The 13,292-nt window shown below is 43.1% G+C and overlaps 1 protein-coding gene across 4 annotated transcripts in view; it reads right to left on the bottom strand.

Moving 5' to 3' along the window:
* LOC105483286 (nitric oxide synthase trafficking) overlaps window positions 1-13,292 on the bottom strand; it is a 78,526-nt gene that overhangs the window by 61,192 nt on the left and 4,042 nt on the right. Inside the window, exons 2-4 of one of the 4 annotated variants that reach the window (XM_071072897.1) lie at window positions 7,912-7,979; window positions 4,547-4,680; window positions 2,763-2,962 (exon numbers count right to left, since the gene is read on the bottom strand). In XM_071072897.1, the coding sequence (XP_070928998.1) occupies window positions 2,763-2,789 (27 nt within the window). In that variant the 5' untranslated portion in view covers window positions 2,790-2,962; window positions 4,547-4,680; window positions 7,912-7,979. Of the gene's footprint in view, window positions 1-2,762; window positions 3,128-4,546; window positions 4,681-7,911; window positions 7,980-13,292 lie in introns of those variants that run through there. The other 3 variants (XM_011744077.3, XM_011744075.3, XM_071072899.1) reach the window with 3 other exon arrangements.

Here is a 13,292-nt window from a genome sequence, read left to right as displayed (position 1 = left end):
AGCCCTTTTTGTAGTCTCATGAAACCTATTTGATTCAGAATAACATTTTTAAGTAGCGTAGGGTTACAAAGGAAATGAATTATATATTTTTAGAGTGTATTTTTAAAATTATGATATTATATGCTTTTTAATTAACATGCTAAATTACATATCTTAAGTATTACCAACATTTTGAAGTCAGGTTGAATGTAAATATTTCTAGATACGTGCAACAACTGTCATGTTGTTATAAAATTTCTGGTTTTTATTGGTTACAAAGTCACAGACACTACACAGATATTACTAGTAGTATTGGGGCTTGTTGCCTATATTCTGGATTGAATAAAATTCTAAATCTCAATTAGAAATCAGTACAAATAGAGATTTGTTTTCACTGAAGTTCATGCAACCCACTGAGTTCCATACATGGGTATATTGGTATGGGCCCGGTTAAGAACTGTAGCTAAGACTTTATGAATTGTGCTCTGTGCAACTCTAGGGACTCATGGAAAGGGACATTTTGCAGGTGCTTAAAGCTTTGGGTTATTTTATAAAACTACCTAAGTGTTTCATGAGGCACTCATTTGCAATCCATTTCTTGTCTTATTTTGTTCCCAAACTGTAGATTCATCTTCACATAGCATTGTTTCCCAAGTACAAGCTAAGAATGTACCAGGAAATCAACTTGAACACTTGATTAAGATGAAACAATTGCAAATAAATAAATGTTCTGTGACTTTAGAGGGTTTGGAAACCCAGGCTGAAGGGATATCCGCCTCCCCATGACTCCCGGATTCTTTTGGTGGCAATGAGCCCATACAGATGACCTTCAGAGTTTTAGACAAGGACAGGAGTCCTTGGCTCAGCAGAGCACAAGGAACTATTCAGCATGTCAGGGAGTGGAGCTTTAAGCAGACACAGAAGTATGGTTATGGGTTGCCTTGGGGGCTGCTGAAAGAAAACATTTCTCCACATCTGAAGACTGACTTTGCTGCCTGCAAAAACAATGCTAGGCCTTCAGTTTCCTTTTTATGTATTTATTTATTCTTCTCGTTTTAAACTTAATTACATCTGGCCTCCATTTCCCTCTCTTCTGTCCATTGAACTCGTCCCCTGGTGTTAATTGTCTTCTTTGGTTACTATTAGTGCCAAGATTTTGCTGCCACTTATCCCATGCCTGTCCTGGCCTGCCACCCTGATACAAAATCATCGAGTGGGAGTGTTGAGACAGGGGAGGATTTTACAGTTTAGTAAGGGAGCAACCTCAAGGAGAGATAAATAAATGATAAAAGACTACTGGCCGGGCGCGGTGGCTCAAGCCTGTAATCCCAGCACTTTGGAAGGCCGAGACGGGCGGATCACGAGGTCAGGAGATGGAGACCATCCTGGCTAACACGGTGAAACCCCGTCTCTACTACAAAATACAAAAAAACTAGCCGGGCGAGGTGGCGGGCGCCTGTAGTCCCAGCTACTCGGGAGGCTGAGGCAGGAGAATGGCATAAACCTGGGAGACAGAGCTTGCAGTGAGCTGAGATCCGGCCACTGTACTCCAGCCTGGGTGACAGAGCGAGACTCTGTCTCAAAAAAAAAAAAAAAAAAAACATAAAAGACTACTTAAAAATTATTCATAATTACCAGTGGAGAGAAGACTGAGATTGAAGTAATTAAAGGTGGAAGTTTCACTCTTAAAAATCTATAACAATATCATTGGAATTTGTTTCTACATTAAGCACAAATTATTTTTGTGTTTAAAGACAGTAAAATTAGGCAGAATTGGCTACTATCTTGTCATTAGTAAAATTACTAGTCATTTATGAGTTCATCTCATTTAGCTCATCTGATTTTCTGCAATAGTAGCCATAGTTCCATCTTTTCCAACCATGTGCTTTTCTTATTCACTGAATAAACAAAAAGGAAATCAATAATCCTCTGCTGGTCTTCTTCTTCATGGCTCTATCTCAGCGCCCATTTATCTGCTGCTCCACAGTTTGTGTTATTAATACATGAAGGATGACTGAAACCTCTTGCTTATGACGTCACCAATCTTAGCTTTTCAGCCCCATGTGTTGGGATAAAACACTGACCCTCCTTAATTACTTTATTTTCAAAGTAAACATATCCCCTTTTATTTTAGTTGCTTCTTATTTCCTAAATTACGTCTCTGCTATTGCCACCAGTGACCTCACAATGTCTTTGGACTTCTGACCAAACTTATATTTTTGGTAGTGCTCCGAATATTACCAAAACAAGCAAACATGGAACAAACATGCTGCTAAACCAGTCTGAGAACTACTGCAGGCCAGGCAGAGCGGAGAGTCTATCCTTCCTCCTGCAGGACTTGTGATCCTTGACTCAACAAATGAGGGCAAAAAAGCACAAAAACTCTCCTCCCTCACTTTATTCTCAGAGCCAAAAATTGGCTGCAGACATTCTGTGTGTTTTTGTATCCACTCCACACGCGATGTTGGCACCATGGGTGTCTGTCTTAAGAATGTTTTCCAAACAGCCACCATCTGGATCCAAATATGATGCTTTATTCACTCAAAACTTTTTCCAAGAATATGAGAAGGAAAGATGACAATTACCTGCCCTGTCATTTCCTAGAAAAAGCTCTGTTTTTAAACTGAAACAAAGAAAAACCACAAACTTTTGTACCACAGCCAATATCTAAATGTGTTTGGTTTCTGAGTGTCTCAAATTTCTTAAGTTAAAATCCATTAATATATAAACCCACCCTCCACCCTCCTCACACGCAGGCACACAACCCACACCGAGCTACTCACCGGACAATCTGTCAGTGGATCCCTCATGTCGAAATGTGTCTGGCTTTTGTCCTTTCACCTACGCTCCAGCATTCTAGACACTGTAATCAAGGTTGGGTGTGTACTGGACTTCCGGGATTCAAAGGGCCTAGAGTACGTCAGTCCTTGTCAAACACACCAAGGAGGAAGTCCCAGCTCTGGACTTTCATCCCGTTTGTTTCCTGAGAAAGTAAAGAACTGCGCTGGATGAAGAGAGCCAGGGTGAGACAGTGAGAATGACTTCTCTAAACCCTCAGAGGGCAGGATCCTGAGTCCTGAACAGCGTAACATTGAGATAAGGCACAGAAGCTGCAATGTGTCTCCAATAATTTTAGCGCTCGGTCTGACAGTGCAGGAACACATATCCTCTCAGCCTGTAGTATTAATCATGCTTGTTATTTTCTATATTGTATGATGCTTTGACTTTTTGGGACCTCGTGGACTTGGAGAGAGACTGCCTGTCTGAGGGTTAGCTAATTCCTAGAGAGAGCAAACAACTGGCTTGTGAGCATGCCTTTAATATGCAAACCAACAAATCTAGAGCCCAACCACCCTGCCCACCTCCTTTATCCAGCTCTCAAATACCAAGCCCATATTCCCCCACCCCCTAAAATCCCACAGGGCCAGATACCAAACAACTAGGAACCTACTCCTGTAGAACTATAACTACAGAATGTTCAGAAACAGCTATCAGGAGCAAAGTGTACACTAACCACTTCTCCGAGCCTAACTCCACTCTCCCTCCAGCCCCAACAGGATCAAGAGGCTAAGCTTTCAATGTAAAGAAAACAATTGCCTAGATTTGGCCTCATTTTTCATCACTCAAAAGGATAGACAGAATAAGAACTCAACCACAGCTTGAGTTCTACTGCTTTCTCTGCACCTGTGGTCCCAGTTGCCAATCATTAGATTTCCAATGAATGGGCTATTGACGTATGACAGCCATTTGCTAGGCTGTGGGCAGTTCTGTTTGACCGGCAGGCAAGGGCAGGCCCCAGTTTGAAAGGAGCTCCATCAACACAGTCCAGTGGAACATTTCACAGTTGAAAAGCATTCAGTTTTCACCTGCCTGGCTGGCTCAGCCTCCATTCATCTGTCCCTGGTGTGCAGGCTCCATTCAATGTCCCTAGAAATAAGCCAGTTGCAGTGGCTCATGCCTATAATCCAAGCACTTTGGGAGGCAGAGTCTACAAGGTCACTTGAGGCCAGGAGTTTGAGAGCAGCCTGGGCAATACAGCAAAAGACTCCTATCTCTACAATTTTTTTTTTAAATTAGGGTGTGGTGGTATGTGCTGTAGTCCCAGCTACTCAAGAGTTTGAGGCAGAGGATTGCTTGGGTCTAGGGGTTCAAAGCTGGGCGACACAGTGAGACTCTGTCTCTAAAAAAAAAAAAAGAAGGCCGGGCGCGGTGGCTCAAGCCTGTAATCCCAACACTTTGGGAGGCCGAGACGGGCGGATCACGAGGTCAGGAGATCGAGACCATCCTGGTTAACACGGTGAAACCCCGTCTCTACTAAAAAATACAAAAAATTAGCCGGGCGCGGTGGTGGGCGCCTGTAGTCCCAGCTACTCGGGAGGCTGAGGCAGGAGAATGGCGTGAACCCGGGAGGCGGAGCTTGCAGTGAGCTGAGATCCGGCCACTGCACTCCAGCCCGGGCGACAGAGGGAGACTCTGTCTCAAAAAAAAAAAAAAGAAAAAAAAAAAAAAGAAAAAAGCTCCTAGAAACAACGTAGAAGAGTCGAGACAATTAAGGAAAAGAACTTGCCTTGCACCGTGGAGAGGAGGGGTCTTTTCCATACACTTAATGTCCTCCCTCTTTGCTTATCCAAAGAACTTGATCACTGGAGGTTACAACAATCTTGGGTAGCTATCTCAGGACTGGAATTAGACAAGGCAACTCTGTATAATAAAAGAAATTTAAGTCAGGTACAGTGGCACACACCTGTAATCTTAGTACTTTGGGAGGCTGAGATGGGAAGATTGCTTGAGGCCAGGAGTTCGAGATCAGCCTTGTCAACATAGCAAACCCCATCTCTATTTTTTTTTTTTTTGAGACGGAGTCTTGCTCTGTCGCCCAGGCTGGAGTGCTGTGGCCAAATCTCAGCTCACTGCAAGCTCCGCCTCCCGGGTTTACGCCATTCTCCTGCCTCAGCCTCCTGAGTAGCTGGGACTACAGGCGCCCGCCACCTCGCCCGGCTAGTTTTTTGTATTTTTTAGTAGAGACGGGGTTTCACCGTGTTAGCCAGGATGTTCTCGATCTCCTGACCTCGTGATCCGCCTGTCTCAGCCTCCCAAAGTGCTGGGATTACAGGCTTGAGCCACCGCACCTGGCCCCTCTATTTTTTTTAAAAGAAATTTAGAGACAGAATATAGACTGAAGTTAATAATATGTGACTCAAATTCCCACTTGCGGGGGCTTCTCTGCCCTCAGAGATTTTAGATAAACTTGTCCAGAGCCACAGTTCTAGGACTTGGGGCAGCTCAATGTCTTCTCGGTGATTCCTGCCCCATTTTTCTTGCTGCTCTTTGTTTCATTTCAGTCCCAACTGAGTCCAAACTGGGGAAATTGGTCTCCCTTGCCAGTTTCCACAAGAAATGCTGTCACACAAAGCCTACTGTGATCTTTGTATATGAAATATAGATTGGTAGGGCACTCCTATCCCCAAACTCTTCATGTGTGCCATTCCCAGTGCACTGACTAGCTTTCCCTCAGACCTCCTGGACATCTGCTGAATTAAAATCCTTTCATCTTGCTCCCATCTGCTGCAGGGCTGTTGTAAGTGCAGCAGGGGATCCTGGCTGAATCCAGACTGAGAATTAGAATTTGGCTATTTGTTGAGCTTCTCAGAGGAGTGTTTGAATGTGCAAAAAGCCTTGATTTTGGAGGTCAGAAATAGTTTGGTATCATTTATCCTTTGTCACAATAATACTGTGTAACAAACAGAAAAACCAGTGGCTTCAAATGACACAGACTTTACGTGGTTCAAAAATCTATAGTTTAGCTGGGTGGATCTTCAGGTGTCCCCTGACCTCACTCATGTAAAAGCAGGTCATCTACACAGGGCTTGGCAGAGCCATGCATCTGGGCTTTTCTGGGCAGGGGGATGGCTGGGGGATAGCTGTTGGCTGAGGCCGTACTTCATGAGCTGGTAGTCTAACCAGGCTCTTCTCAGGGTATGGCAGAGGAGCCACAAGAGTGAGTGGAACAGCTCAAGGCCTCTGGAGGTACAGCTTAAAATGGACATCCCATCATTTCAGCCACATCCAGCTGATCAAAGCCAGTCATGGCCCAGCGCAGATTAAAGAGGCAAGGAGAGCTTCTACTTTTTAATAGGAGGAGCTCAGTGTCCCATTGTAAAGGGCGTAGAGACAGAGAGGGGCGGACAATTGGAGTTAGTTTTCCATTCCATTTAGTACAATGACTGGTTAATATTTGTTCTTGAGTGACTAGAGATAAAGCATCAAGGACAAGGAGCAGGTAGCTGGTTATGTATCTTCCTCTCCCTCTCCCCAACCCAGCCTGGGGTGACATGTTTTGAACCTCAGCAGACTGAGGTTAGGAAGAGAAATAAGAGGACCTAAATCATAAAAGACTCTAGATGGATAAGGGCTGTTCTCTCCTCTGACCCCACATTCCACCCTAAACATACTCTGCTAAGGAGTATAGCAAAAAGCACCTCTGCTGGGTATGGGTTGGGAGGAGGCAGCAGCAGGGAGAACCTGCTAAGGTGTCTTCAGCCACTGAGGCTCAGGTAGGTGGTGCATCTTGATAAGGAAGATAGAGCAGGCCACAGTGAGCACATTTGTCCCCGAGCATGTGAGAATTCTTCTAGTCCTGAAAAATGGCCCAAGGGGACTTTGGGAGGAGAAGACTGAGTTCCTATGTGAGTAAGAGGAGCAAAGAACTTTGTAGTTTTGGAATTAATATTAACAACCTCATTTGTACCTACAGTTTGATGAGAATGTGAACCTAAAGGAAAAAACAACTGAGGCCAACTTAATATAAGTAGTGCATTTACTTGGGCCACGCTTGAGGACTGCAACCCAAGAGCATAGTTTCAAGTTGCCTTGAGTATATGCTCTGGTTAGCAGCAGGTACGAGTAGGTTTTTAAAGGAAAAGAAGAGGAAGAGGAAGAAGCTCCTGAGTTGTTTGCCAAGAATTTCCATGAAAATGACATAAGCTATTGATTGGCTATACACTGTTCTGTGTATCACAAATTCCAGGAACATAAAGATAGTAGATGAGGTGGCTAGTCAGGAACAAAATGCCTTTAAATGATTACTTCCAGGCATGGGTTCAAGGAGGCACAGCAAGACTGGAGCCCCATGCTCCCTCTCTGGGCCTGATGAATTTGGCATACCTCATATGGCTCAGACTGCTCTAAGCCATTTTTCTTTTCTCAAAAACTATCTTCTTTCTTTCTTTCTATCTATCTATCTATCTATCTATCTATCTATCTATCTATCAATCATCTATCTATGTCTATCTATCTATCTCTGTCTATCCATCTATTTGTCTCTCTCTATCTATCTTTGTCTATCTATCGATCGATCGATCGAAGCATCTCCTCCAAGAAGGTATACCATTCACACTTTCTGAAAATTTTAATGTGCAAAGAATTCTTTTGAGTTCTCTGTTCTCAGATTTGTCTCTGGTCCCACATTTCTGACCTGCACTCATACTCTGGCTGCTTTCCAGCCTAGCCTCCAGTTAGATTTACTGTCTGACCTCTCCTGTCCTAATCTTCCTGCTTTCTTTCTCAGTCTCCGCTCAGCATGTGCCTTCCTGGTAGGGCCTCTCTGCAGAAAGAAAACCTGCAACGGATTCCCTTCCAGAGTCTGGCCTGGAAGCTGCTCTGCTGGACTCCAACTTTCACATTTTGTGCTGCCTCTAAGAGGAGTTAACAACAATAGTACACATGTATTAAGTATTCACAAATACTGGGTGTTGGTAAGCTGGTAAGAAAAAGGAGCCCAAATGTAATAGGAGCTAATGGCAATTCAAAACTTGCCTTGGAAGTTTCTTTTGTAGCCAAAACATGCAAAGAACTGGCAACGGCATAAACATCATCAATTGAGACCTAGGTAAATACTTTATGGTAATATAAGCTCACATTTAAAGGACTTACCACATGTCAGGCACCATTCTAAGTGTTTTACAAATACAATTGGCCCTCCATATCCCTGGGCTCTGCATCTGTGGATTGAAAATAATAATTTTTAAAGTAACAATAAAAATACAAATAAGTGTTTATGACTACTTATATAACATTTACATAGCATTAGGTGTTATGAGTTACCTAGAGATGATTTAAAGTACATGGGAGGATGTGTGTAGGTTATGTGCAAATGTGACACTATTTTATATAAGGGACTTGAATATCTTTGGATTTTGGTATGAGGGGGTATCCTGAAACCAATACCCCATGTACACTGAGGGATGACTTATTAACTTATTTAATCATCACGGTTATCATTTGAGGTAGATATGTATTATTTTAATCCTTATAATACCCATAGGGCAACAGAGGCACAAGGTAGAGACGAGGTCTCACCATGTTACCCATGCTTGTCTCAAACTCCTGAGCTCCAGCGATCCATCTCTCTTGGCCTCCCAAAGTGCTGGGATTGCAGAAGTGAGCCACTGCACCCAGCAACACACACACACACAAATTTAAAGGATAACACTTATGCTAACTTTAATTTTTAAAAAAGAACTGATAGTTGAGATGATGACAGCGTGCCTTGTTATTTTCGTATCTCTAGGATTTTGCTTACGCTGAGCCTTCCAGTGGGAAGTCCTTCTAGTTTTATATTGACCCAGCTGATTTTTACTTATCTCCAAAGTCTAGCTTGTGTTGTTTTCTCCAGAGAGAGTGAACTCTTGCCTTTATACTACTGCTATCTATTGCACACACCTCTTTTACTTCATTTATCTTATCGTGTTGAAAGTATTCATTTAGGCTGGGTGCAGTGGCTCATGCCTGTTATCTCAACACTTTGGGAGGCCATAGCAGAAGTGTTGCTTGAGGCCAGGAGGTCGAGACCAGCCTGGGCAACATGGCGAAACCCCATCTCTACCAAAAATAAAAAGTAAAAAAACTAGCCAGGCATGGTGGTGTGTACCTGTAGTCCCAGCTATTCAGGAGGCTGAGGTGGGATGATCACCCGAGCCCAGGGAAACTGAGGCTGCAGTGAGCCGTGTTCATGTCACCACACTCCATCCAGCCTGGGTGACAGAGAGGGACCTTGTCTCAAAAAAAAAAGAAAAAAAAAAGAAAAGTATGAGTTTAATGGTCTGCCTCCCACAGTACTCAATGAGCTCCTCATAGCCAAGTATCTGGAGCAAAGTAAATGTTCAATAAATAATTGCTTTCCTTTGAATTAAATACCGAGAGAGTGACTCCATTAGCAAGTTTCTCTTTTTTGGCAAGGCAGGGGATATTGTTTACGCGTAGGCCCATATCCTCAGCTATCAGGAAGCAGAGTTCAAAACACTGAGACAGAAGATAAGTGTGACCTTCTGGGCAGGAACTCTAAAATGGGAAATGGTTCCAATGCACTTGGGAGGCTCTGACACTGATTAAAATGGCCTTGACAAGCAGGAAACGAAGTAGGACTCGGCAAGAATCCCAAGGGGCCACTTAGAGAACTTTCTTGGAGGTTTGTTGGTTAAAATATATAAACAGATGAGGTAAGAAGAGTCTTGGGATTGAGAATAAAACCGAAGAGTTCCCTAATGTTAAGAATAAGTTTGGAAGAGCTGGAGTCTAAAATGGGCAGGGGTCTGACAAATTTGCCAAGAACATCTAAGATAATTTTTGCCGTATTCACAGTAAGATTAGGGCAGCTGGCCTGCTGGTATTAAAGGCCCAGTGGGCAGGAGTACTTAGCCAGGCTGCTGGGGTCCAGGGGTTAAGGGATCAGGTGGGAGCAGCTAGCTGTCAGCAGGCCACATCTTCGAGAGCGCTTTCTTTGTAGGACTAGCTATGACATGGGTGACACATCTTGATATACATTAACATGTCTTCCCAAGGCCAGCTCCTGGTTCTGAGTCCTGGATGACACCTAGTCCTTGACCTGTTTGAGCTGACAGAGGAGCAGCAGCTTTCCCTGTTGCTGCAGCACGCACATGCGCACCACGGTCAGTGTTTACCATACCTGACATCACTTCCACCAATCACCCTCAGAGGGAAGTGTAGAAGCAATTTCATTCTCATTAAGTCACTCTTATGTTCAGTCTGGGATCATTGCAGTGATAAGTTTTCCTAATTTTCATATCTCTCCAAAGCTAAAAGATACATTTCTGAAGACTTGCCTTAATGCACATATTTTTTAAAAAAGTTTTTAAGGGTTTTGAGCTTTGCCCAAAGCCTTAGATGGAAAAAAGAAAACTATCCAATTTAGAAGCACTAATGAGTACTTTAAACTGTGGCAGAAGCAGTGGGGGTAAACACTGATGCTGTTATTGTTAATAGCCAGCCTAATTTGTAGCATCTAAGGTAACTTTTATGCTCTGCTTGTACTAATTACATTGTGGTTGTAAAAATTGCACAGAATAAGCTTTTTGCCCCTTAACACCTCATTGAAATTACTTAATTTTTAAATCTGAGCCCAAATGGTCATAATTAACTTACTATATACATGCAAATTCAGTGTGCTAGGGTTTAATTTTTATTATGCATGTCCAAGTGTCATATATATTAATTTTAAAACTCCAGGTGTTAATGGAGAAAGAAGATGAAACCAAATAGATTAATTTGCATAAAACAAATTAGTATAAATTTACTTTTCCACAATAAGCCCTAGGAAATGAAGACTAATGGACAACTAATTAACAGTCAAGTCATCCTATAGCTGTGATCTATGGCTTTAGCTTCCAAAGGAAAGCATGAGAACAAGGACATTTTACAAATGCAGATTTGCCCAAATTACATTATATCTTCATTTAATCACCTGTGTTAATATTTATGTCTCATTACTTACATTTTTTTCTAAGCTCATCTATGATCAAATCTCAATTACAAATCTCAATTTAAATATACACTGGAATATCCAGTATAGAGTTGTTTTAGTCTCCAAGGCACATTATGAGTTGGGCATTTTTGCCTATGTAAATAAAGTGCCAACAGTGGGACTTATTCACCTTTTCCATCTTGGTCCCCTCTACACTTTATAAGTAATGGATTTATAGTGATTTCCTATAAATCATTGCCAAGTTATGGAGATGGAGTCTTAGAGAAGAAACAAAAGCATGCCAAATGGTTATTTATTGTGATCTTTTCCTGTGGCAGCAACTGAGAGGCTAGGGGATGGGCATGGGAAGTGGTAGAGCTTTACTCTTTTTTTTTTTTTTTTTTTTTTGAGACGGAGTCTCGCTCTATCGCCCAGGCTGGAGTGCAGTGGCCGGATCTCAGCTCACTGCAAGCTCCGCCTCCCGGGTTCACGCCATTCTCCTGCCTCAGCCTCCCGAGTAGCTGGGACTACAGGCGCCCGCCACCTCGCCCGGCTAGTTTTTTGTATTTTTTAGTAGAGACGGGGTTTCACCGTGTTAGCCAGGATAGTCTCGATCTCCTGACCTCGTGATCCACCCGTCTCGGCCTCCCAAAGTGCTGGGATTACAGGCTTGAGCCACCGCGCCCGGCCAAGAGCTTTACTCTTTACTGGACTTCCTTTTGCACTTTTGAAATTTTATATGCTGTGCTTGCATTACCTATTCAAAACTATTTACTACGAGCCAGGTGCAGTGGCACACCTGCAATCCCAACTACATAGGAGGCTGAGGCAGGAGGATCCCTTGAGCCCAGGAGTTTGAGACCAGCCTAGGCAACATGGTGAGATTCCATATGAATTTTTTAAAAAGTATATATTAATTTTTTAAAGCCATTGTACAGCCCTGAGACTGAGGGCACCCTGTCCACTCAAACTTAGGTTCAGTCAAACAGCCCTCTGAGTACTTGTTAAAAATCATCCCCTTAGGCTGGGCGCGGTGGCTCAAGCCTGTAATCCCAGCACCTTGGGAGGCCGAGACGGGTGGATCACGAGGTCAGGAGATCGAGACCATCCTGGCTAACACGGTGAAACCCCGTCTCTACTAAAAAAATACAAAAAAACTAGCCGGGCGAGGTGGCGGGCGCCTGTAGTCCCAGCTACTCGGGAGGCTGAGGCAGGAGAAAGGCGTGAACCCGGGAGGCGGAGCTTGCAGTGAGCCGAGATCCCGCCACTGCACTCCAGCCTGGGCGACAGAGCAAGACTCAGTCTCAAAAAAAAAAAAAAAAAAAAAAAAAAAAAAAATCATCCCCTGTTGTCTTCTCACTCAAATTATTTAACCTCTAAGTCAACTCCTCTCCCAACTCTTCTGAAATGGTTCTACTGAAAAACACAAGTTCTTTCATTTTGCCTCTCTGTAGCGTTTTACACAATTGATAAATCATTGATGTGTATTCATCCATTCACTCATTCATTCCAGGATGTCTTTTGAAGCACCTTCTTTGTTCCAGGCATTGACGAGAGATCCAAGGAGGAACAAGCGCCAATCCCTTCTTTCAAGGACAGCAGTTTGATGAAGGAAGGTTACATTATACTATGATAGATTATGAAGACGACGATAGATATGATGATAGATAGATATGATGGACAGATTATGAAGATATGATAGATACGGAGGAGGTCTTTAGAGAAATGTAATGGGAATTACAAAGAGGTATCCCACGCAGCCTAGTTGGGAATGAAGGGAAACACAGAAAATGCTGGTAAGAGATAGTCACACTTGCTGACACTTGATATGCATGTATCAGTCGTGTTTATATAAGAGAAACTGTTCTGTTGTATCTGGAAAATTATCTCTCAAGAGTGCTTTGAGTGCACAGTTTGCATGGGACCTTATAGTTCATGAGGCTTGGAAGATACTCAGAGGCCAGATAATGGGTTGACTCCAGTGCCATGTTTTAACTTTAACCCAAAGGTAAATTGAGTCACAAAAGGGTCTTTCTTCTCTCCACATAGGAACTTAACGCACATTTGTGATATTTAGATTTTTTTTTGTTTGTTTTCTTTTTTGAGACAGGGTCTCACTCTGTCACTTAGGCTGGAGTGCAGTGACACGATCTTGGCTCACTGCAACCTCTGCCTCCCAAACTCAAGCAATCTTCCCGCCTCAGCTTCCCAAGTAGTTAGAGCTAAACGTGTGTGCCACCAGGCCCAGCTAATTTATTTTTTATTTTTTGTAGAGATGAGGTTTCACCATATTGCCCAGGCTGGTTTCCAAGCTCCTGGGCTCAAGCAATCCACCCACCTCAGTCTTCCAAAGTTCTGGGATTACAGGTGTAAGCCACAGTGCCTGGCCAATATTTAGATTTTAGTTTTAGGCTGTTCATTCTGACGGTAGTGTAGAAACTCTAAAGCAAACTGAGATAAGGATTAGGAAGAGTGAGGAGGCTGTTGCCAGGAACCAGGAGAAAAATGGTGAGGCCTTAACTAACCCTGGAGGCAGTGGTAGAGTTTTAAAATG

This window comes from Macaca nemestrina, chromosome 11 (assembly GCF_043159975.1).
Source record: "Macaca nemestrina isolate mMacNem1 chromosome 11, mMacNem.hap1, whole genome shotgun sequence".
Lineage (NCBI taxonomy): Eukaryota > Metazoa > Chordata > Mammalia > Primates > Cercopithecidae > Macaca > Macaca nemestrina.
This window is presented reverse-complemented; position numbering and strand designations above follow the sequence as displayed.